The sequence below is a fragment of the Panthera pardus genome, unplaced genomic scaffold (genome assembly GCF_024362965.1).
Source record: "Panthera pardus isolate Hobbes unplaced genomic scaffold, ASM2436296v1 HiC_scaffold_13, whole genome shotgun sequence".
Taxonomy (NCBI): domain Eukaryota; kingdom Metazoa; phylum Chordata; class Mammalia; order Carnivora; family Felidae; genus Panthera; species Panthera pardus.
This window is the reverse complement of record NW_026526688.1, coordinates 171,880,770-171,907,461: the sequence shown is the minus strand read 5'-3', so window position 1 is coordinate 171,907,461 and position 26,692 is coordinate 171,880,770. Positions and strand designations below refer to the sequence as shown.

The 26,692-nt window shown below is 38.8% G+C and overlaps 1 protein-coding gene across 2 annotated transcripts in view; it reads right to left on the bottom strand.

Moving 5' to 3' along the window:
- The window catches only part of SMIM14 (small integral membrane protein 14), a 77,596-nt gene that overhangs the window by 5,685 nt on the left and 45,219 nt on the right, over window positions 1–26,692 (bottom strand). For both annotated transcript variants that reach the window (XM_019413851.2, XM_019413857.2), the window contains exon 3: window positions 14,685–14,733. In XM_019413851.2, coding sequence (XP_019269396.1) covers window positions 14,685–14,733 — 49 coding nt within the window. The remainder of the gene's footprint in view (window positions 1–14,684; window positions 14,734–26,692) is intronic.

The following is a 26,692-nucleotide window of genomic DNA, read 5'->3' as shown; positions in this document are numbered from 1 at the left end:
GAATCCATGTATACACACTCAATTTTGCATATCATTTGGGAAGGTTCATGAACCCACAAAGCCACCCATCCCCAGATATACTGAGATCTACAAAACCCAGGTTAAAACCACCTGATGTACAGTAAAGACACTCTACCTCAGGACAGGAAAATTCTGAATTTTAATTACAAAAGCAGCATGAAAAAATAACAGAGCTTAAGGAAAAGGAACCATGTGAATTGTATAATATATAAATTAAAGATCCCTTGAATGATATTCTCAAAGAGATAGTAATTTGGCCTTCTTTTTTAACAAAAAGAAGTTGGATTCAGATACAGATATTCTAAAATCTATCCATTTATCAGGAAAAAGAAGTCAGGGCTGTGTGTGTCAGTAATAGTTTCTCCCAGCTCCTCAGGCAGCCATATCTTATTTAATTCATTATTACAAGTACCTAACACAGTGCTGGCCCATGGTATGAGCCTAACAAATTTCTGCTAAATAAAACAGACTTATAATTGGCGTATATTAGAGAACTCAGTTGTCATAAATGAAAATTACAGAAGATAGATTTCTTTTTTTTAAGTTATTTATTTATTTATTTATTTGAGAGAGAGAGAGAAAGAGAGAGAGAGAGAGAGCGAAGAAGGGGCAGAGAGAGGGGGAGAGGATCCACACTGTCAGCACAGAGCCTGATGTAGGGCTTGAATTCACGAACCATGAGATCATGGCCTGACCTGAAATTGAATTAGACACTTAATCAACTGAGCCACCCAGGAGCCCCTATTTTAAGAGATAGAGAATGAGAGTGTAAGCAAGGAAGGGACAGAGAGAGAGGGAGAAAGAATACCAAGCAGGCTCCGCACTGTCAGCACAGAGCCCTACATGGGGCTCTATCTCATGAACCATGATATCATAACAAGCCGAAATCAAAACTCAGAGTGTGTTAAGGGACTGAAGCCACCCAGGCACCACATGAGAGGGTTTTGTTGTTGTTGTTGTTTTTAAAGCAAATACTATTGGGACGCTTGGGTACTCAGTCAGTTAAGTGTCTGATTCTTGGTTTCAGTTCAGGTCATGATCTCACAGTTCATGAGTTCAAGCCCTGCATCAGGATCTGTGCTGACAGTATGGAGTCTGCTTGGGATTCTCCCTTTCTCTCTGCCTCTCTCTCTTAAAATAAACATTAAAAAAAAGCAAACACTATTATTTTTATTGCTAAATAATAGCTAAAATTTGAATCGTTACTTTGAACCAGGCATCTCTGTTAATCCTTTTAACAATCTTATTTTATGGTAAGTACTACCATATTTTCATTTTATTGATGAAGAAACTGGGGAAAAGGGGGGTTAAATCCTAATGTCATACAGTTGGTATGTGGCAAAGCTGGGATTTTAATACAGCTGGTGTCATTCCAGAGGCTGTACTCTTAACCAACCTCTTTGCCATGTCAGAATCTCTGACAATACCACAGAGTGAGACAGAACCTGAAAATTATTAGTCCTGTGAGTAGTAAAATTAGAAAACAGATTTAAAAAGGATTTTTGATGAATAAGCTTGTAAGTAGAGGTTAGGTAAAATTGGGTTATTTAAAGTTAAAGAAAGGTACTGTGACTTCTACACATTATCACTTCTTATGGTGCCCCTGTCTCAGAAATAAAATGCCAGATTAATGGTATAGACCAGGAGTGAAACCCCAATGTCAATTCTTATGTATTACTCAATTTGAAAGTGGGTCTCTTCCTTTCATTTTATTTTATTTAAAAAAAATTTTTTTAACGTTTATTTTTGAGACAGAGAGAGACAGAGCATAAACAGGGGAGGGTCAGAGAGAGGGAGACATAGAGTCTGAAACAGGCTCCAGGCTCTGAGCTGTCAGCACAGAGCCCGACGCGGGGCTCGAACTCACGGACCGTGAGATCATGACCCTAGCCGAAGTCGGCCGCTAAACCAACTGAGCCACCCAGGCGCCCCTCTTCCTTTCATTTTATAAGTAATCTCTACATCCAGCGTGAGGCTCGAACTCACAACCCTGAGATCAAGAATTGAATGCTCCAACAACTAAGCCAGCCAGGCACCCCAGGTCTCTTATTTTTTGATACTCTTTGCACATAAAATATTCTTCACGGGGTTGAACCTTGGATCACTAATTTACTAATTCATGTCTTTGTAGACATGAAAATGCCTACTCTCACAGTCATGTTATGGTTCTCAGTTTCCTATAACTGTCTCATAGCTTGGTTCTTATTCCTGTCTTTCTTTTCTGCATATTGCTGCCAGAAAAGTCTGCTTAGAACACTGCTCGTAACAGATCTGCTGACCAACCCAGTGACTTACTGACTACTGCTTCGACTCTGAACTCTTCAGCCTGGCCTTTCCTCATAGGATTTGGCCCTACTCATCATATTAACTCTAAATATTTCTCACATAAAGCATCCTCTTGCTCTAGTCAACCATAGTATCTTCTTCCTTCTTTAGCCAGTGGTAGTCTGGTCTGTCTATGCTTAAGAATAGCCTGTGATGACAGCAATACCACAGATTCTACGGCTCTACCTCACACCATCTAATTCAGGAGCAGCTCAGGGATGGGGTCAGGAACCAACAATATTTTAAAAACTTCCCAAATGAATATGATGCAACAGTTCAATGCTAGTTTGGCTGAAAGAATTTGCCAATTTTACAAACTCAGTCCTGGGGTACTCATGATTTTTTCCCTGTCTAGCATGTGCTTACAAATAACCACCATTGGGGCGCCTGGGTGGCTCAGTCGGTTGGACGGCTGACTTCGGCTCAGGTCATGATCTCGCTGTCCGTGAGTTCGAGCCCCGCGTCGGGCTCTGTGCTGACCCGCTCGGAGCCTGGAGCCTGTTTCGGATTCTGTGTCTCCCTCTCTCTCTGACCACCCCCCCCCATTCATGCTCTATCTCTCTCTGTCTCAAAAATACATAAACGTTAAAAAAACAAAACAAAAAAACCCCCAAATAACCACCGTTTATTCACCTACATCACTCTCTTCTATAAAAATCTCCATTTTTGGGGCACCTGGGTGGCTCACTCAGCTGAGCGTCCAACTTCAGCTCAGGTCATGATCTCACGGTTTATGGGTTCAAGACCCACATCTGGCTCGCTACTGTCAGTGCAAAGCCTGCTTTGGATCCTCTGTCCCCCTCTCTCTTTGCCCCACCTCTGCTTGCACTCTCTCAAAAGTGAATAAACATTTTGTTCTCACTTTTGAGAGAGAGAGAGCATGAGCAGGGGAGCGGTAGAGAGAGAGGGAGACACAGAATCCAAGCAGGCTCCAAGCTCTGAGCTGTCAGCACAGAGCCTGATGTGGTGCTTGACCCCATGAACTGTGAGATCATGACCTGAGCCGAAGTCGAACATTTAACCAACTAAGCCACCAAGGCGTCCCAAAAATGAATAAACATTTTTTTAAAAATCTCCATTTTCTCAGTCCTCTCCTTCCTTTCTTCTCTGGACTAGTGTAGCATTCCTAGTTTGAAGGAATGGCTTCCTATTTGTTCTAATTAGGACATTAACTTTTCAAGAACTGAGACCGTTCTATAGCTGTTTGACTCCATTACTTCTTAGCTATATAATCTCTGTGCCTCAATTTCTTCACCTGTGAAATGGAAATATTACTATCATCCCAGAGAGTAGTTGTGAGGATTGAAATGATCAGTACATAAGGAGCAGTTAGTACAGTGACTGGTACACAGAAGGTATTTAATACCAGTATTGAATACCCCAGGAGGTATTCATAACCAGTATTATGCACACAGAAAAGTCTGAGTGCAGATATATCCTGGTGTGAATAACTAGGCTGGATAAGATGCTGAAGTGGGAATGGAAAAGGGTCAAATACAAATAGTAGTAGGATGGGAGAAGCAAAACACGTGGTGACTGACTGGACTGACAGTAGAAGGGGGAAGAAAAGAAGTTAAAGATGCCTCTAAAGTCTCTGAAGGGTAGTAATGTGCAGTAAAATTTCTCTACTTAAAAGGCTAAAAAAAAAAAAAAAAAAAAGGTTAAACGGATATCATTTTCCTAACCTTCAAAGTTTGATAAGTTCATTTCTCTTATTCTCCAATAACTCAAGGCCCCTCTCAGAATAAAGAATAATAGCTAAATCAATTAAAGTTGAACCTCTTGGGGCGCCTGGGTAGCTCAGTTGGTTAAGCATCCAACTCCTGATTTCGGCTCATGTTATGATTTCATGGTTCTTGAGATTGAGCCAGAGCCTGCTTGGGATTCATTCCCTCTCTCTCTCTCTCTCTCTCTCTCTCTCTCTCTGCCTCTCTCTCTCAAAATAAATAAATAGACTTAAAAAAAAAAAAGTTGAACCTCTTGACCATAGTCAGTGTTTTTCTATTTATATTAGCCCCATAAAATTAAGATGGTTCTAGAATGTATTTTCACATAGGTATACTGTGCAAGATTATTTTTTTTAAAAAACGTAGAAAAAAATAGAAACAAACCTAAATGCCTGCCAAGAGTGTCTGATTAGTAAATTAGGGGAACATCTGCACAATGTAATACCATGAAGCTGTAAAAAAATGTTTAGGGAAGTTTCCATGAGATATGCTATTTTTTTTTTTTGACTGAAAAAAAAAGGTGAAAAACTGTGTACCAAGAAAGGAAGTAAATAATATACAGTTTGCTTGTACATGAATAAATTCTGGAAAGGTACATAAAAAGCTAATAATACCTGAGACAGCACCTGAGTAGATGAGAAAATGTAAGGAGGAAGATAACTTTTCAGTGTTCATTAATTAAGTCCTTGATTTGTGAACTATATATAAAAAAATACATTGAATTAAACAAAAAAAGTTCAGGATTGGAGAGCCTGGGTAGTATCTGAACTGAGTTGGACTTCTTGAAATATTCAGAAACAGACATGAATAGAATCACCGATGGCATTCTGTGATTATTTGTAGTCCCTTATGACAAGATTCGCTTTTTCATAAAGTCTCCAAACAGGTATGCTACTCAAACTCCCTCATACTACATGTATCTGATACAAACAAATATAACGGGCAGCTATTTTTTTAAATTTATTTTTATTTTATTTTTTTAAGTTCGCTCCATGCCCAATGTGAGGCTTGAACTCACAGCCTTGAGATTAACAGTTGCAAGCTCTACTGACTGAGCCAGCCAGGTGCGCCTAATTTTAAGTTTTATTTTTATTTAAGTAACCTCTATACCCAACATGGGGCTTGAACTCACTACCTCAGGATCAAGAGTTGTATGCTCTTCCAACTGAGCCAGCCAGGCACCCCAAGGAACAGAGATTTTAAAGTCAGTATAGAGAGGTGAACAGGCACTGGTCCCCGGGGTTTTTACTGTGATAACTTTTTGACACATACACATATTAAGGGGTACAATCACATGGGAGATATAAAATCTGTTCCCTCACTGCCTGGAAATGATTTGCCTTAAGAGAGTAAATACTTTTTGCTGTATCGTCTGGCAAGATGTCAAATCAAAAAATGTAAAAGGACTCTGTGCATCAAAATACAGCATTCTGCTTTGCTTAACGTTTAAGTCTTTAGTTATAAGCAAATGTATTACAAATAGCTTGTCAAATGGAATATTCACAGTGAAGCTATTAACTTACCTGGACACCAGGAAGATGAAGGAGTAGAGAGGGATGCTCTAAGAGCTGGTAGATCCCAAGGGATTATTTCTACAAACTTACATAGGCTTCCAGTGGAAAAGCAGAAATAGAACAGTGAAAGTGGTGCATTAGCACCAGGAGGCTTTAACTCTGCAATTTTGGGGCTGTATGGAGTAATTACATTATCCTCACAGTATAGCTACCTGTTTTCAAGTTGATTTACTCCAGAATTAAGTTAGTGATAGAGCTGGTTTCCACACAACATTTTATCTGAAAGGCAGTCTTTCAGAAGAGTGAGCAGACTTGCTCCCTACTGCTCTAGACAGCAAAACTATGGGTGGACACCACAATGAAGTGGGAGTTTAGCTCAATATAAAGAATCATGCACTATTCGGTGATCCATACTTACTGTTGTAATTGTCCTCTTAATAAATTGATCCTTTTGTCATTTTGAAAAAAAAAAAAAAGAATCATGTACCAACTGAATCTGCTAATACACTGCAGCTAAATTCTGCTCCCACACAAAGTAATGAGCTCAGATTCAATTAAATCACCTCAAATTCATGCAACAAACCATGGCAAGCACAATGAGTATTGTGATATAATAAGAAATATAGAGGCATCTGGGTGGCATCGTCGGCTAAGCGTCCTGACTCTTGATTTCTGCTCAGGCTGTGATCTAACGGTTGTGATACTGAGCCCTGCGTCGGGCTCCATGCTGGGTGTGGAGCCTGCTTAAATCCTCTCTCCCCCTCTCCCTCTGCCATTCCCCCTCACCTGCATGTGTGCACACATACATGTGTGCGCGCTCTCTCTCTCTCTCAAAAAAGAAAAAAGCAAAACAAAACAAAAAAGGAAAAAAAAGGAAAAGAAAAAAAGAAATATATATTTGGTCTTCATTCCAGTTCCTAGCACAGAAATCCTAAAACTCTTGGATTTCCTGAGAGATAGGAAAGAAATGTCATTTTATAATTAATAATAAACGTTTCAACCAAACCTGAGTTTATGCTAATGAAGTGACTTTGGGGGCCTCTATAGGCTTCAGGATGGGGTCTGGTTGCCAGAGTTTGACCATATAATTAGAGAGCTGGAACTTTCAGCTCCACTACCTAACCTCCAGGCAGGAAAGTGGCTGGAGATCAACTTACTCACCAATGGCCAATGATTTAATCATTCCTGCCTACAGAATAGAATCTCCATAAAAACTCTAAACAATGGGGTTCAGAGAGCTTCCTGATTGGTGAATACATCGAGGTGCTGGGAAAGTGGCACACTCAGAGAAAACAGGGAAACTCTGCACCCTTCCACCACATATCTTGCCCTGTGCACCCTTTCTATTTGGCTGTTCTTGAGTTGTACCCTTTATAATACACTGGTAATGTAAATAAACTGTTTTCCTGAGTTCTGTGAGCCATTCTAGCAAATTACTGAACCTGAGTAGGGGACAGTAGGAACTCTAGATTAAAATATATTTTATGAAAACAGCATTAATTCACTGCAGAAAATTTAGAATACAAAGAAAAGTAATTCTAACACCTACAGGAAACAACTGCACAAACCATTTAAAAACATGACTTTCAGAAAGGATTTCCACCAAACACTAAAAGAACCAGGGAAGAAAAACTGGCCAATATAACTAAATTAATATTTAAGCTCTAGAGTTTTGTCTTTATGTTTAGATTAAAGAAATGAAATTTCATTCAAAGGAGTAAGAGTATATTTGGTTTACAGGTGGGGTTGGGCTCTAGGATCACAGATACCACAAATGTAATAAATATTTGTTTTTCCATAAGAAGTTCAATAAGATTATTTTCAACTAGAAGAACAGGTTTTAGCTTTACCTGCTGGAGGAAAATTTTGAGCTGCTTATCAGAAAGCACACTGCAGATTAATGAATGCACTGAAAAAGCAACATAAAGAAATCTGGAGTGGGGGAAACACCACACATCACCCCAACAACCTAACACAACGTCTACACATTACCGTTACCTTCTTGTCCAGAAGCATATAATTACTACCCTGATGCACCAATGGAAAATGTTCTGACAAAATTTCTACTTTGGGCTAAGCACTGTAATAGCTCCTATTTCTCTAAGCTGTTATATTTACAGAATTTAATGGGACACCCAGTTCACATAATAGTAACAATAATTAATAATGTAATAACAAGTGCCTTTAAAATAGTACCTTACTATATTTTAGCTTCATTACAAAATAAAGTGGAGCTCAGCTTTGGGATGGTATGTATAAGCACAGAGCCTATTAATAAATGCAATTTGGTAACATGTCAAAAATCTTAAAATGCACATAAAATGTAGCAAGGGAAGTTAGAATGTTGAGATTTAGAATGGGATCAAACTTGGGGCACCTGGGTGGCTCAGTTAAGTATCCGACTCTTGATTTTGGCTCAGGACATGATCTCACAGTTTGTGGGATTGAGTCCGGCTCCTTGCAGACTTGGGATTCTCTCTCCCTCTCTCTCTGCCCTTCTTCTGCTTGCACACTCCCTCTCTCTCCCAAAATAACTAAATAAACTTAAAAAAAAGAAGTTAAAAAAAAGAGAATGGAATCAAACTTAAGTTATTGACTTAAAACAGATGGCTATTAGTTGTTATATGTAAACCCCCAAACAAAAACTTACAGTAAACACACAAAAGATAAAGAAATATAAGCATAACACTAAAGAAAGTCATCAAACCAGAAAGGAAGATAGCAAGAAAAGAACAGAAAGGAACTACAAAAACAACCAGAAAACAATGAACGCTATGGCAACAAGTATATGCCTATCATTAATTACTTAAACTGTATTTTTTTTTTCTTTTTTAAGAGGGAGGGCACACATGAGAGGGCAGAGAGAGATGGAGAGAGAGAAGAGGGGCGTATCGAAAGCGGGGCTTGAGCTCACCCGAAGAGGCACTCAAACTCACGAACTGTGAGATCATGACCTGAGCTAAAGTCAGATGATTAATGACTGAACCAGCCAGGAGTCCAGTACTTTAACTGTAAATGAACTAAATTCTAATCAAAAGACAGAGTGGTGGGGCACCTGGCTGGCTCATTCGGTAGAGCATATGACTCTTGATCTCAGGGTTGTGAGTTCAAACACCACGTTGGGCATAGAGCTTATATAAAAAAAAAAAAAAGACATAGAGTGGCTGAATGGATTAAAAAAACAAGACCCAGGGTGCCTGGATGGCTCAGTTAAGTGTCCTACTTTGGCTCAGGTCATGATCCCGTGGCTGGTGAGTCTGAGCCCTGTGTCTGGCTCTGTGCTGACAGCTCAGAGCTGGAGACTGCTTCAGATTCTGTCTCCCTCTGTCTCTACCCCTCTCCCCGCCCCCTCTCAAAATAAAAATAAAACACCAAGAACAAAACAAAACCAAAAAACAAACCCATGTATATGCTGCCTATAAGAGACTCACTTTAGATGTAATGACATACAGAGACCGAAAGTAAAGGCATGGCAAAAGATATTCCATGCAATAGAAACCAAAAGAGGTTGCCTAGGTGGTTCAGTCAGTTAAGTGTCTGACTTAGGCTCAGGTCATGATCTTGTGGTGCATGGGTTCAAGCCCCGCATTAGAGGGGTCTGGAGCCTGCTTCAGGTTCTGTGTCCCCCTGCCACCCTGCCCCCGCTCTCTCTGCCCCTCCCCTACTTGTGCTCACTCTCTCTCTCAAAAATAAAGAAATAAATGTTAAAAAAAAAAAAAAAAAAGAGGGGTGCCTGGCTGGCTCAGTCAGTTAAGCATCCAACTTTGGCTCAGGTCATGATCTCACGGTTCGTGGGTTTGAGCCCCATGTCAGGCTCTGTGCTGACACCTCACAGCCTGGAGCCTGCTTCAAGTTCTGTGTCTCCCTCTCTCTCTCTCTCTCTCTCTCTGCCCCTTACCTGCTCATGCTCTCTGTCTCTCTCTGAAAAATGAATAAACATTAAAAAAAAAAAAAAGAAACCAAAAGAAAGCTGGGGTAGCTAATACATATATCCAACAAAATAAATTTTATTTATTTATTTTTGAATGTTTTTTATTTATCTTGAGAGAGAGAGAGAGTGAGTGAGCAGGGAAGGGACAGAGAGATAGATGAGAGAGAGAATCCCAAGCAGGTTCCACACTGTCAGCACAGAGACTGATGGGGGGCTTGATCCCATGAACTATGAGATCATGACCTGAGCCGAAATCAAGAGTTGGACACTGAACTGACTGAGCCACCCAGGTGCCCCAGACAAAATCAATTTTAAAACAAAGACTACATAATAAGAGACAAATAAGGGCATTACATAATGATGAAGGGGTCAATCCAGTAAAAGGATACAATAGTTGTAAATATTTATAGGAGCACCAAAATATATAAGGCAAATATTAACAGACCTCAATGGAGAAATAGACAGCAATACAATAATAGCAGGGAACTTTAATACCTCACTTACGCCAATGGATAGATCATCCAGACAGAAAATCAATAGGGAAACATCAGCCTTAAATGACATGTCAGATCAGATGGACTTAACTGTATATATAGAACATTCCCTCCAAAAGCAACAGAATATACATTCTTCTCAAGTGCACAGAAAACATTTTCTCTAGAATAGATCATATGTTGACTGAAATCATATCAAACATCTTTTCCAACCACAGCAATATAAAACTAGGCTCCACACTGAGCATGGGGCTTGAACTCAGAACCCTGTGATTAAGAGTTGCATGCTCTACCAACTGAACCAGCCAGGCACCCCAGAAAAATTTTATAAAGTCAAAAATATCCTGAAACAAACAAAAATGCAATTATAACACTAAAATTTGGGGGATGCAGCAAAAGCAGTTCTTTTTTTTTTTCTTTTTTTTTTTTTTAATTTTTTAACGTTTATTTATTTTTGAGACAGAGAGAGTCAGAGCATGAACGGGGGAGGGGCAGAGAGAGAGGGAGACACAGAATCTGAAACAGGCTCCAGGCTCTGAGCCGTCAGCCCAGAGCCCAACGTGGGGCTCGAACTCACGGACCGTGAGATCATGACCTGAGCCGAAGTCGGACGCTTAACCAACCAAGCCACCCAGGCGCCCCAGCAGTTCTTTTTATTTATTATTATTATTTTTATGTTTTATTTATTTTTTAGAGTGAGACAGTGTGAGTGGGGGAGGGGCAGAGAAAGAGAGGGACATAGAATCCAAAACAGGCTCCAGACTCTGAGCTGTTAGTACAGAGCCTAACATGGGGCTCAAACTCACAGACCATGAGATCATGACCTGAGCCAAAGTTGGATGCTTAACTGACTGAGCAACCCAGGCACGCCACGAGCAAAAGCAGTTCTAAGAGAGAAGTTCACAGTGATAAATGCCTACTTCAAGCAATAAGAAAAGTCTCAAACGATCTAACTTTATACCTCAAAAAGTAGAAAAAAAACAGAATAGAGCCCAGAGTTAGTAGATGTAAGGGAATAACAAAGATTAGAGTAGAAATCAATGATAAAGAAATTAAAAAGATACTAGAAAAGACTGATAAAACTAAGAGCTAATTCTCTGAAAAGATAAACAAAATTGATAAACCTTTAGTCAGACTAACCAAAAAAAGAGAGAAAGGACTCAACTAAAATCAGATATGAAAGAGATGTTACAACTGATACTATAAAAATATAAAGGGTCATAACATTAGTATGAATAATCATACAGAAAAAAACTGGACAACCTAGAAGAAATGAATAACCTCCTAGAAACATACAGCCTACCAAGACTGCATCATGATAAAACAGAAAATCTGAGCAGACTGATTACTAGTAAGGAGACTGAATCAGTAATCAAAACCCTCCCAACAAACAAAAGTCCAGGACCAAACAGCTTCACTGGTGAATTCTACCAAACATTTAAAAAAGAATTAACACTAATCCTTTTCAAACTCATCCAAAAACAGAAGAGGAGGTAATTCTACTAAACTCATTTTATGAAGCCAACATTACCCTAGTACCAAAACCAACAAGGATACCACAAGAAAAAAAGGTAGAGGCTAATGTCCCTTATTCACACAGATGTAAAAATCCTCAAAACATTAGCAAATAGAATTCAACAATACCTTAAAAAGATAATACATCATGATCAAGTGGGATTTACTCTAAGGATCACAAATCAGTCAATGTGATATATATTACATTAACAAAATTAAGGATAAAAGTCATATGATCATCTCAGTAGATGCAGGAAATGCATTAGACAAAATTAAACATCCATTTATTACAAAAACTCTCAACAAGGTGAAAATGTACCTCAACATAATAAAGCCCAAAGCTAACACCATATTTAACTGTGAAACCTAAAAACTTTTCCTCTAAAACCAGGAACACAACAAGGATGTTCACTCTGGCCACTTTTATCCAACACAGTATTAGAAATCCTAGCCAGAGCAATTAGGCAAGAAAAAGAAATAAAAGGCAACCAAATTTAAAATGAAGTAAAAGTGTCACTATTAGCTGATGGCATTATGTATAGAAAACCCTAAAGACTCCATCAAAAAGATGTTAGAATAAACAAATTCACTAATATTGCAACATATAAAATCAACACAAAAACCTGTTGTGTTTCTATACACTAATAACAAGCTAGCAAAAAGAGAAATTAAGAACACAGTCCCATTTATAATTGCATCAAAAAACACCTAGGAATAAATTTAACCAAGGAGGTGAAAGAGCTGTGTGTTGAAATGAAAGAAATTGAAGACACAAATAAAAAGATACTCCATGCCCACACACTGGAATAATTAATATTGTTAAAATGTCCATACTACTCAAAGCAATTACAGATTCAATTCAATTCCTATCAAAATTCCAAAGGCATATTTCACAGAAATATAACAAACAATCCTAAACTTTGTATAGAACCACAAAAGACCCTAAAGCAATCTTGAGAAAAGAAAAAAGTTGAAGGCATCACAATCCCTGATTTCAAATTCTATTACAAAGCTAAAGTATTTGGGGTGACTTCAGCTCAGGTCATAATCTCATGGTTTGTGATTTGAGCCCCACGTCGGGACTCTGACAGCTCAGAGCCTGGAGCCTGCTTCAGATTCTGTGTCTCCCTCCCTCTCTCTGCTTGCACTCTGTTTCCCTCTCTCTCAAAAATAAACATTAAAAAAAAATTTTTTTAAGTTATCAGAAGATCTGAATAGACATTTTCCCAAAGAAGACACAGATGGCAAACAGGTTAAAGTCACCTAACATCAGGACACTGCAAACAAAACCACAATGAGATATCATCTCATACCTGTTAGAAAGCCTATTACCAAAAAGGTAAGAAATAACTAGTGTTGGTGAGGATGTAGAGAAAAAAGAACCCTGTGTACTGTTGATCGGAATGCAAACTGGTATAGCCACTATGGAAGACAGTATGTAGGTTCTTCAAAAAATTTAAACAAGAACTACCATTATATGACCCAGCAACTCCCCCTCTGGGTTTTCTCCAAAGAAAACAAAAACATTAATTCAAAAAGATATATGCACTCCCATGTTCAATGCAGCACTATTTACAATAGCCAAGGTATGGAAACAATCTAATTGTCCATCCACAATGAATGGATAAAGAATGGATATATATATATATATATATATACATACACACAATAGGATATTATTTAGCCATAAGAAACAATGAAATCTTGCCATTTGTGACAACATGGATGGAAGTGAAATAAGGGAAATAGAGAAAGATGAATACTGTATTATCTCATATGTAAAATCTAACAAAACAAAATAAGCTCATAGACACAAAGATCCAATTGGTGGTTGTCAGAGGTGGGGGCTGAGGAGTGGGAGAAATGGGTGAAGTAGAAGGAAAAGGTAAAAAACAGAGGCACATGGGTGACTGATCCAGTTGAGGGTCTGACTCTTGATTTCAGCTCAGGTCAGGATCCCAGGGTCATGGGATCAAGCCTCTGTTGGGCTCTGTGCTGACAGTGTGGAGCCTGCTTGAGATTCATTCTCTCCCTCCCTCCCTCCCTCCCTCCGTGTCTCTCTGTCTCTGTCTCTGTCTCTCTCTCTCCCCCCTTCAACCCCCTCCCAAACTTGCAAGCTCTCTCTGTAAAATGAAAAATAAAATTTTAAGGTAAAAAATAATTTAATTAAAAATATGCATATAAAGGATATCTGTTCAACTATTATTTATAATAGCAAAAAATACATCAGCAGGCTAAGATTCCAATAAAAGGAAATCACTTAAACACTGATGTATTCCCAAAATGTATTATTATTTAGTCAGTAACTATTTTTAAGATAAATATACACTAATATGTTTATAATACAGTGGTGAAAAACAATACACACAAAGTGATCCCATTTTCACAAATGTATCTGAAATTAATTGTGTCAGGCTTCACCTTCCTATTAATGTCATACTTCCATTCTTACAGTCAAATCATTATGGCTAAGACAGAATTGGCTTGAATGTTAGGTATTAGAACCCCTCAAGTTATTTGTGTCTTGTAAAAATGGTGCTTCACCTAATAGCCACCAAGTCTATCAGCTATATTCACAATGCAGGATCCATCTTTCTCTTCTGATTCTCACTTTACCATCACCACTGCCCATAAAGCCATATGGAGAAACTTCCCAACTGCCTTTGCTCCCTAGAGAATGCTAATGTCAGAGCCAAAGCCCCAAAGCCTCCACACCCTGGGAAAGAATGGGCTCCTCTCCCCATTCAAAAGTTCCCAAAGCTGCCAATGGATGCAAAAAAGACATGGTAGAGAAAGGGTGAGGGGTTTGCACTAGCAGCCTTGCTGTTCCAGTGTGACCAGCCAGAAGTGCACGTTACACATATATTTGCCAAGAAAAAGCTCTGAAAGGTTTTACAGCAAGTTGTCAATAATGGTTATCTTTTAGTATTCTGCAAGTTTTTCCTTATCTATGATTTTAAAATTTTCTTCAATGAAAATTTGTTTTTGAGGAAGAAAAAAATATTTAAGTTAAAAAATGAAATATTTAAGTAGGAAATACATTACTGAGAACCATTTCCTTGAACAACAAACCATAAATAAAATTTCCAACATTCACAGTCATCTGTCCTCTAATTCTGCCCCAATGCAAGGCTCCTCCTGTGCCATCATTACTTACATTCTTGAAGACATTCTGTGTCTGTGCAGTAGGACTGGGACTGCCTCAACTACAATGAATAAGAAGAAAGGAAAGTTAGCCATTGGATTTAACCAAAAGTGGATAATCTTTATTAGAAAGATTTTTTTTTTTTTTTTTTTTAAACAAATGCTACCGCAGTAGATATATTGTACCTTCAGAATCAGATACAAACACAGACTACACTGAGGAGCAGTCCAGCTTTGGGGGATTTTTTCTAGTCAAAATCATTTTCAAATACACTGTGATCTAGCACAATTCACCCATTTATATTAAGGAGTTTTAAAAAAATCACCTGTGACCTACCTAAACTGCTTCACATTATTAAATTTCCCAAAGAAGAACGCTAAACTGTAGAGGAAGACTACTAGAAAGAGAGTAAACTTTGTTAATGAGATTTTTTTCTCATGGAAAATTCGAAGCAGAGAAAAAAAAAAGATTCTATTTGTAGAAAATGCATCTTTGAAAGGGAAGAACAAATACTTTCCCTTTTTTGCTTAGATCTGCATAAACCATGGCTATAAGGAACTAATAAAAATGGATACCACAGGGGTTGGGGGTGGAATGGAGGAGTAGACTCTGACAGAGATGAAAACTAAAGTTTTCAATATTTATCTTTTTACACAATTTTGGAACCATGTGATTATTATTTTTAAAAAGAAAATTTAAAAGAAAAAAACTATCAATAAATATACATCATCCTTTTATGAATGTCCACCCTATGCTGAGAAATTTTATGATGTTTAGAAATGACATGATAAATCTTAAAATAGAGATGGCCATATAGTAAAAGAGAATGAGGAGCATGCAACTTTTTAATTCAGCCTTGTTACTTTATAATGACACCCTCTCTCCATTAAAGCAGTAACTCATGACTTGCAATTGCTTGGGAAAACAACAGAGCAGGTGTGCTTAGCTGGTTAAATATGAGAGCTCTGCAGAAAAGACCTGGATTTAAAGTCTGGATCTGCAGGGCACCTGGGTGGCTCAGTCGGTTAAGCGGCCAACTTCGGCTCAGGTCATGATCTCGCGGTCTGTGAGTTCGAGCCCCGCGTCGGGCTCTGTGCTAACAGCTCAGAGCCTGGAGCCTGTTTCAATTCTGTGTCTCCCTCTCTCTGACCCTCCCTGGTTCATGCTCTGTCTCTCTCTGTGTCAAAAATAAATAAACGTTAAAAAAAAAAAAAAAGTCTGGATCTGCAAACTTCTAAGAGTTTCAAAGACCTTGGTCAAGGTCTTTAACACTTCTAAACTTTAGTTTCCTCACCTGGTAAAATGGGGATAATATTACCTATATTTGAGTACTAGTGAGGATTAAAATAGATAATGCAAGTGAAATGTAGTAAGAAACCAAGGAACGTTAGCTATTATTACTACTGTGCCATACCAATTAGGACCTCATCTAAACAATTATTGGAATTAACAACTAAACAAATCGTTTTATAAACTGTTCTCTAAGACGATCAGGCGTGCTTTGGTATATACCTCTAAAAGTAGTCCTACTTGAATTAAAATGGGAAGACAGATCTTTACCCTAAATAAGAAAGGAATCTATCAAAAACCTCTTTAAAAATTATACATTCTATAGCTATTATCAAAAAGACAAAAACAACAAGTGTTGGTGAGGATGTTGAGAAAAGGGAACTCTTGGGCATTACTGGTAGGAATGTAAATTGGTGCAGCCACTATGGAAAACAGTATGAAAGTTCCTCAAAAAATTAAAAATAGAATCACCATATGATTCAGCAATTACACTTCTGGGTATTTATCCATAGAAAATGAAAACACTTATTTGAAAATATATGCACCGCCCCCCATTTCACTGCAGCCTTATTTACAATAGCCAAGACATGGAAGCAATCTAGATGCCCAGGAATGGGTGAATGGATAAGGACAATGTTGCAAATATATATACAATGAAATATTATTCAGCCACTAAAAAAATGAAATCTTGCCATTTGCAACAACAGGGATGGACCCAGAGGGAATTATGCTAAGTGAAAGAAGTCACAAAGAAAAAGATAAAGGGGCACCTGGGTGGCTCAGTTAAACAGTTAAGTGTCTGACTCTTGATTTCGGCTCAGATAGTGATCTTATGGTTCACGAGATCGAGCCCTGGCTGACAGGGCTCTGTGCTGACAGTGTGGAGCCTGCTTGGGATTCTCTCTCTCCCTCTTTCGCTCTGCCCTCCTCACCCCCCACCACCTGCATGCATGCATGCACGCTCTCTCTCTCTCTCTCAAAATAAATAAACTTAAAAAAAAAAAAGAAAAAGAAAAATAGCGTATGATCTCACTTATATGTGGAATCTAAAAACAAAAAACAAGCAGAGCCCATAGATATAGAGAACACATTCAATTCACTTTGCCCAGATCCACCAGAAGAATCACTACCTGAGGCAGCTCTAGCCTGATGGAATGTATTTTTTAAGTAATAAGACTAGAACGTTAAAATGATTCCTTGATCCATGGGGCTGCAGAATAGATGTTGTAGCAGGCATGAAAACAACATTCATCACCATCACAGCTCTTGAGTGACCAGGCGCGCACCGTCAATGAGCAGTAATATTTTGAAAGGAATCTTCTTTCCTGAGCAATAGGTCTTAGTGGTGGGTTTAAAATATTCAGTAAACCATGTTGCAAACAGACGTGATGTCACGGAAGCTTTGCTGTTCCAACAGAGCACCAGCAGAATAGATTTAGCATAATTCTTAAGAGTCCTAGGATTTGGGGAACAGTAAATGAGCATGAGCACTGGCTGCAACTTAAAGTCAGTCCCTGCATTGGCCTCGAATAAGACAGTCAATGTGTCCCTTGAAGCCAGGCATTGACTTCTTTGGCTAAGAAAGTCCTAAATGGTATCTTCTTCCAATAGAAGGCTGTTTCATCTACACTGAAAATCTACTGTTCAGTGTAGTTACCTTAATGAACTATCTCAGCTAGATCTTCTGGGTAACTTGCTGCAGCATCCAAATCAGCACTTGCCACTTCACCTTGCACTTTGTTATAGAAATAACCTCTTTCCTTAAAACTCATGAATCAACCTCTTGTTAGCTTCAAACCTTTCTTTTGTAGCTTCCTCACCTCTCTCAGCATTCATGGAATTGAAGAGACTTAGGATCTTCTTGCTCTGGATTAGGCTTTTGCTTAAAGGAAGGTGGTAGCTGGTTTGGTCTTCTATCCAGACCACTCAGACTTTTTCCATTATCAGCAGTAAGGCTGTTTTGCTTTCTTATCATTCATGTGTTCACTGGAGTAGAACTTTTAATTTTCTTTCAAGAATTTTTCCTTTGCATTCACAGCTTGCCTAACTGGCCCAAGAGACCTAGCTTTCAGTCTATCTTGGTTTCTGACATGCCTTTCTCACTGAGCTTAATCATTAATAGTTTTTGATTTAAAGTAAGAGATGTGGGACTCTTCCTTTCACTTGAACACTTAAGAGACCATCACAGGGCTATTAACTGACCCAATTTTAATGCTTTTATGTCTCAGGGAATAAGGAGTACTGAGGACAGGGAGAGAGATGGGGGTGGGGCGGGATAGATAGCCAGTTAGTGGAACAGTCAGAACACATACAACATTTATGGATTAAGTTTGCCATACTATATGGATGAAGTTCATGGTACCTCCAAACCAATTACAACAGTAATATCAAAGACCATTCATCACAGATCACCATAATAAATAATAATGATAAAGCTTGAAATATTGCAAGAATTACCAAAATGTGACACAGAGACATGAAGCAAGCAAATGCTGATAGAAAAATGGTACTGGTAAGACTTTGATCAATGCAGGGTTGCTACAAACCCTCAATTTGTAGAAAATGCAGTATGTATGAAGTGCAAGAAAGTGCAATAAAATGAGGTATGCTTGCAGTTTAACTGAAACACAGCCACACGCATTCATTTATATATTGTCTACGGCTGCTTTCACTACAACAGCTGAGGTTATAATTATAGAGTCATCGAGCCTAAAATATTTACTATTGTGCTCTTAAATCATTGAACTTACTAGGAAACACACATGGAATAAGAGAAAAAACAAATATTTCTCTGTAGCCATATAAGAATGTTCATTTAGGGGCGCCTGGGTGGCTCAGTCGGTTAAGCGGCTGACTTTGGCTCAGGTCATGATCTTGCGGTCCGTGAGTTCGAGCCCCGCGTCGGGCTCTGTGCTGACCGCTCAGAGCCTGGAGCCTGTTTCAGATTCTGTGTCTCCCTCTCTCTCTGACCCTCCCCCATTCATGCTCTGTCTCTCTCTGTCTCAAAAATAAATAAAAATAAATGTTAAAAAAAGGTTTTTAACAAAAAAAAAAAAAAAAAAAAGAATGTTCATTTAGAGGGCACCTAGGTGGCTCAGTAGGTTAAGCATCCAACTTTTGATTTCAGTTCAGGTCAAGATCTCACGGTTTGTGAGACTGAGTCCCATGTCAGGCTGTGTGCTGACAGGACAGAGCCTGCTTAGGATTCTCTCTCTTCCTCTCCCCCACACTCTTCCTCAAAAATAAACAAACATGTTTTTAAAATGTTCATGTAGAAATGTGAGATGCTCATGAATTACATCTATATAATAATAATAATGCAACAATCATTTGTTCACTTATTCATTCAATATACTTATTAAATGCCTACTATGTGCCAAGTACAGATCTAGGTACTGAGGGTATAGTATGAAAAAGACAAAGTTTCTACTTTTATGGATCATACAGTCTTGTGGGGGGGAAATCAGACCATTAACAAATATATTATGGGGCGCCTGGGTGGCTCAGTCGGTTAAGCATCCGACTTCATCTCAGGTCATGATCTCACAGTTGGTGGCTTTGAGCCCCCTGTCAGGCTCTGCACTGACAGCTCAGAGCCTGGAGCCTGCTTCAAATTCTGTGTCTCCCTCTCTCTCTGCCCCTCCCCCACTTGCACTCTGTCTCTCTCTCAAAAATAAATAAACGTTAAAAAAATTAAAAATATATTTATTATAAAAAATTTCAGAGAGCCATGCAGAGAACAAAAACAGGATGGCATTACATCTAAATCAGGCAGAGAGAGGCAATAACACTTAAGGGGCTATCTACGGGACAGTAAAGATCAAGTGATTGAGCATACCAGGCATTCCAGGCAGAATAAACAACTAGGAAAGGGCCTTAGGTGAACAGGCTCCTGTGAGATAGTGATGAAGAACCACAAAGTCACTTGTGGCTGGGGCATAAGAGCCATGTTACTTAGCTGTTGTATTTAACCCCAGAACCAAATGCTCTCTCTGTATGCTCAAATCATCACAGTATGCTACTGATGTCATTTGTCTGACTGCCTCCAATTCTGAGACATAGCAATATATAACAGATACCCATATGGTTTATCATTGTGGAATTGGGAGTACTTTCTCATTTTATAATATTTGGGACATAAATAAAAATTATATTACTTTTAAAATTGTATTATTTTAAAAAGTGACTTATTATAATTTAAATAATTTATTATAATCACAAACACTGGAAACTTGTATGTGGTAGGTACTGTAGTAAGAACTTTAACTTGTTATTTAATTCTCAACCAAGAGCTGGAGACAGGTTCTATTATTGCTACTTTTTATTTATTTATTTTTTTTAATATATATTGCTTATATTTATTTTATTTCAACGTTTTTTATTTATTTTTGGGACAGAGAGAGACAGAGCATGAACGGGGGAGGGGCAGAGAGAGAGGGAGACACAGAATCGGAAACAGGCTCCAGGCTCCGAGCCGTCAGCCCAGAGCCTGACGCGGGGCTCGAACTCACGGACCACGAGATCGTGACCTGGCTGAAGTCGGACGCTTAACCGACTGCGCCACCCAGGCGCCCCCTATTATTGCTACTTTACTGATGGATGAAACTTGAGTTTGGGGGAGGTTAGCTAACTTGATTATCCAGTACTAACTCCAAAATCTAAATCCTTAACACAATTCCATTCTACTTTACAAGGTACAAAATTTTGTATCATAATTTTATAGTTAACAACATATCATTACATTCTCTCAAGCACAATTCTGAATTGTTACAAAATACTCCCATGAGTTGATGTACTGTATAACTGAACTGAAGCAAAATCTGACTGAAGTGAAAATAACCATATTTGTAGTTATTAAGTAGCTCTAAGACCAACATAGCCAATGTTTTCCTTCTACACTGAAAGAGATCTCTCTTGGGATACCTGGCTGGCTTAATTGATGAGCATGTGTCTCTTGATCCTGAGTTAGAACCCCACCTTGGGCACAGAGATCACTTTAAAAAGAGAGAGAGAGAGAGAGAGAGAGAGAGAGAGAGAGAGAGAGAGAGAGAGAGAGAGGGGCAGGCACCAGGGTGGGTCAGTCAGTTAAGCATCCGACTTCAGCTCAGGTCATGATCTTATGGTTCATGGGTTCGAGCCCCACGTAGGGCTTTGTGCTGACATCTGGAGCCTGCTTCAGATTCTGTGCCTCCCTCTCTTCCTGCTCCTTTCCCACTCATGCTCTCTTTCTCTTTCTCTCTCTCAAAAGTAAATAAACATAGAGAGAGAGAGCTCTTCCTTTAAGTGCCAGGGGAAGAAAGAGTAGGCTTCCCTTTGGGACTATGATAAAAAATGGTAATGTACAATTTGTCCTGCTAGATAAGTTTCTAGAAAATTAACTAATTCACATATAATTGGTAAAAAGAGAAATTACATCAGTTTAATGTGGAAGCTGTGTTGGTTCATAATAAGTGGTTTTTTCTAGGTAAGGGCAGCCAGAAGAGTGGGAGTCAAATGATTTTCAAAAGGAAACGATAAATCCTTTGGCTCATGCTAAGCAGACAGGAGCTCTTTCAGCTTTAAGAAAATTAAAACTGAGTGCCTACGGGCATGTGCATGCACTGCCCCCCCCCCCCGCCCCTCCCCTCCCCCCAACCAAGAATGAGAAGAATTTATTCATTGGAAGCCTGGCTGAGTGCAGCACTTCAACTCTAGTCCAAGCTGCAGTGAATATTTGGGACATTCCACCCAAGAGCTGTGGCTGGACTCTGCTCTTCTGGCAGGTCTTCTTTGAGTTCCTGGCTACATTCTTCACGTTCACAAACAGGCAATGCTGCAGGCTCTGAATAACGAGGTGCCAAAGTATCATGATCAGGACTACGTGTTTTTTCCAAACCAGTGTTTTGGAATATATTTTCAGTATTCAGATTCAAACACCTATGATGAGTAAATTACAGTCTTTAAAGAATTAAAAAACCACTATTTAAGGGCACCTGGGTGGCCCCAGTTGGTTAAGCATCTGGCTCTTGGTTTCGGATCAAGTCATGATCTCACAGTGGTGAGATCAAGACCCAAGTCGGGCTCCATGCTGACAGCATGCAGCCTATTTGGGATTCTCTCTCTCCTCTCTTCTCTGCGCCTTCCGTGCTCATGTACAGGCACACACTTTCTTTCTCTTTCTTCCTCAGAATAAGTAAATACACACTTTAAAAAAGCCATGCATTTAAATACAAGAGAATCTCACTGTTTTGATGGAATTGTTTAAACAAAGGCCTAATTTACATCTTAGTTTTCTCTTGACTTATTTGGAGAATACAGTGGTACTATTGATGCTAATTTTGGCTACTCCAATAGGAAACTATTTGCGAAAACAAATATAATTAGAAGAAAACCAAGGATAATATGTGAAGGAAACAAATGACAGGATCTACAGGATGGAGTCATAAACTTCAAATATTTTCTGTATTACGGTGGAGGCAAGGGGAAGAACCACATGTGGACTATCTATAGCCAACAATTGTTGTCCAGGTAAATTTCATGTTAACACTGATCCTGGATCCCAGAAAAGAACTAAAAGTAAATTTAAATCTCTCCATCTAACCAGGATGGTCATGGAAAGTTTTTGAAGTTAGCCTGCTTCAAAATCACAGAGACAGCATAACATGAGTATAATAAATGTGTTTACTCATTAGGGAAAAAGGCAGAAAACACAGATTTAAAAAGACTGAAAGAGTAAAAGAGACCTGGCCAAGAGATTTCACATTAGGGAAACTGATGAATATAAAATAGTCTGTTATGATACCCAGGAAGCCTAAAGAAACCCTTGGCTGTCAGAGGCCTCTGGGAAAAATGTAGATCAAAGAGACAATTCTTTTTTTTTTTTTTTAATACCCCTTTTTCAAAAATTTAAAAAAAATTTACATCCAAATTAGCAGACAGTGCAACAATGATTTCAGGAGTAGATTCCTTAGTGCCCCTTACCCATTTAGCCCGTCTGCCCTCCAGTAACCCTCAGTTTCTTCTCCATATTTATGAGTCTCTTCTGTTTTGTCCCCCTCCCTGTTTTTATATTATTTTTGTTTCCCTTCCCTTATGTTCATCTATTTTGTCTCTTAAAGTCCTCATATGAGTGAAGTCATATGATTTTTGTCTTTCTGACTAATTTCGCTTAGCATAATACCCTCCAGTTCCATCCACATAGTTGCAAATGGCAAGAGTTCATTCTTTTTGATTGCCAAGTAATACTATACCACATCTTCTCAAAGAGACAATTCTAATGACAAAAGCAGATAAATGGATCTTTTTGAGAAACCTTACTTTGGAGAAATTCATTGAAAAGAATTACAAAGAAAAGAAAGTCTCTCTCTGGAGTTATCAAAATGTACCTACTATAGACTGAATGTGTCCCAACTTCATTTGTTGAAGCCCTAAATCCCCAATGTGATGGTTTTTGGAAGCGGGGCCTTTGGGAGGTAAATAGATTTTTTTTAAAACATTTTTTTTAACGTTTATTTATTTTTGAGACAGACAGAGCATGAACGGTGGAGGGGCAGAGAGAGAGGGAGACAGAATCGGAAGCAGGCTCCAGGCTCTGAGCCATCAGCCCAGAGCCCGACACAGGGCTCGAACTCACGGACCGCGAGATCGTGACCTGAGCTGAAGTCGGACGCTTAACCGACTGAGCCACCCAGGCGCCCCGGGAGGTAAATAGATTTAAATGAGGTCATAAGGGGAAAGCCCCCACGATGGGATTAGTGCCTTTACATTAAGAAGAGACTAGAGTCCTTATTCCCTCTGTACCATGTTGAAGATACAGCAAGAAGGCAGCTGTCCACAAACCAAGTAGAAAACCATCACCAGACACCAAGTCTACCTGTACTTGATCTTGGACTTTCCAGACTCCAGAATTGGGAGAAATAAATGTTTGATGTTTAAGCCACCTATCTGTGGTATTTTGCTTTAGCCACCCGAGTTAAGACAATACCTGAACAAGAACTTATTGCTATTTTTTTTTATGTCTGCTCAAGAACCTCACATATATTGGAAGTCATGTTCTTTCCCACGGACAGTAGCTGCCTGTGTACTGGTAAACAGAACAGTGGTTAAAAAGAGAAGCTTTAAAATCAGAGGTATATGGGTTCAAATGCTTTATCTGTTACTTTCCATAAAGTTTCAAACTATAAAAGACATATATATGACCTATTAATGTTACTGGGTCACTCGGTTGACCAGATACCAAGGTGCATCTTGTCCCAGATGCACCCAGAGTTGGAGACCCAAGACCAGAATGGGGAGATAGAGTTTACTGAGTAGATAAGTATACTATATTTTCAAGAGAGAAAGTGGGCCACTGCCAGAGCAAGAATGGCAATGGCCCCAAGAGTTTCTAACTGCATCCTTTTAAGTTTGCTTTTTATATATGTAATTTTGGCTTTGATTGGCAGCTGATGGTTACATAACATTTTGGCTTCTGTGCATGCATGCAGCCATGATGCATTCTGTTGTTTATTTATGTATTGTCTATTTATGAGTTTCTAACGAGTTTTTGCTGTGATCTTAAGGCAGCTTGCACCTTTTGTGTTCATCCTCAGCTCTTGGAAGTTCCCTTGTGGCTTTTGAGCCAGCTCTGTGGCTAGGCCTTTCTTGTTCTGTTAGCCCTAGAGTGGCTCTGAAGGTGTGGCTGTTAACCCTGGGTGGGGTGGCTCAGAGTGTATGGCCAGCATCTGCTTTATCCCACCTTGTTCATGCCTAACTAACTGCTTAACATTATGAACTTTAAGGCATTATGAGGATTAAATGATATAATGAAACATATAAAAAATTAAACATGTATATAAAAATCCCAGTTCATGGTCTACAGGATAACGTTTTTAGATCACAGCAATTTGCAGGAAAGTGGGAAAAAGTCATTTTAATATTAAACAGGGCTGACTGTGTAAATAAGCATGCTCAAATTTATCACTATTATTTTTTTTTAAATGAAATTCTAAAACCAATAACAAAAAGTACTTTCAAAGTAATGACTAAACGTTGGGTCAATGTCCTCTAACACAGCTCATGGTCGTAAGGTTCGCTTGAAAGTCTCTGAGCAGTGAGATTCCTGTGGCTTTCTTCAAAACAAAAATAGAGAAAAATATTCATTTCTTTGACAAATATTTAAGGAGTGATTTTTTTTTTAAAGTTTATTTATTTTCAGAGAGATAGAGCATAAGGAAGGGGCAGAAAGAGAGGGAGAGAGAGAATCTCAAGCAGGCTCCCCACTGTCAGCAAAGAGCTGGATGTGGGGCTCGAACTCAAGAATCATGAGATCATGACCTGAGCCAAAACCAAGAGTCAGACACTTAACCGACTGAGCGACCAGGCATCCCAGGAGTAATTTTCATGTGCATTTTGTCAAACTAAGGTTTTCGGATTTTAAGAGACTATTTTTTTCCCTAAACTGCTCAGAGGAATTATATGTATATTTGCAACAACTAAACTCCTTGCCAGTTTGAGAGCAAGATATTGAAAAAAGAGGATGAAAAAAAAAACAGGTGTTCCCATTTTAAAGTATTCTCACAAATCATCAGTGTTAGGTCAGGTGTTCCAATATGCGGCTTGGGAAATAAAGTCATAAAACAGCAAGTATATATTATGGATCCAAAGATGTAGTAGGGAGCCTAACACATAAAATAACAATATAAGGGTGCCTGGGTGGCTCAGCTGGTTGAGCATCAACTTCAGCTAAGGCCAGGATCTCATGGTTGGTATGTTTGAGCCCTCTGCCTTGGGCTCACTGATGTCAACACAGAGCCTGGGTCAGATCCTCTGTCCCCCTCTCTCTGCCCCTCCCCTGCTCACATTCTCTCTCTCAAAAATGAATAAACATTTATTAAGAAAGAAAAGAGAGGCACCTAGGTGGCTCAGTCAGTTAAATGTCTGATTTCAGCTCAGGTCATGATCTCATGGGTTCGTGGGTTTGAGCCCTACATCTGACTTGGTGCTGACAGCTCAGAGCCTGGAGACTGCTTCTGATTCTAGGTCTCCCTTTCTCTAACCCTGTCCCACTTGTGCACTATCTCTCAAAAATAAATAAACATTAAAAAAAATTTTAATTAAAAAATAAAATAAGAAAGAAACATAAACATAAAGCCCCATTAAAAGAACAAACAAAAAACCCAAAACACAACATTTCCTACGTTCTAATGGAGCTCAGTAGCTCAGGAATGTTCTAGTAGTTCTTAGAGCAGTGACCAAAATCGACAACATCCCACCATATGATGATAACTATTTGTTAGCATTCTGGTTACTATATTCCAGACATTGATATTTGTAAAATAGTTGATCCCTGAACAACACAGTGGTAGGGACATTGACCCCCCTGCATAGTCAAAAATCCATATATAAGTTTTGACTACAGGAGACTACTGTAGACCGAAAGCCTTACTGATAACATAGAGTTGATTAACACACTTTGTATATCTTTTCATGTTAGCAAATGTCTCAGTTTACTTTTCTAAAACAATACTACAGACAGGGTGGCTTATAAACAGCAGCACAAGACAAGAAATAACAAGCATTAGTGAAGATGTGGAGAAAAGGAAACCCTTGTGCACTATTGGTGGGAATGTAAATTGGTGCAGCCACTATGGAAAAAAGTATAAGGTTTCTCAAAAAAAAAAAAAAAAAAAAAAAAAATTAAGACCAGAATTACCAGTACATGATCCAGCAATTCCACTTTTGGGTATTTATCTGAAGAAAATGAAAACACT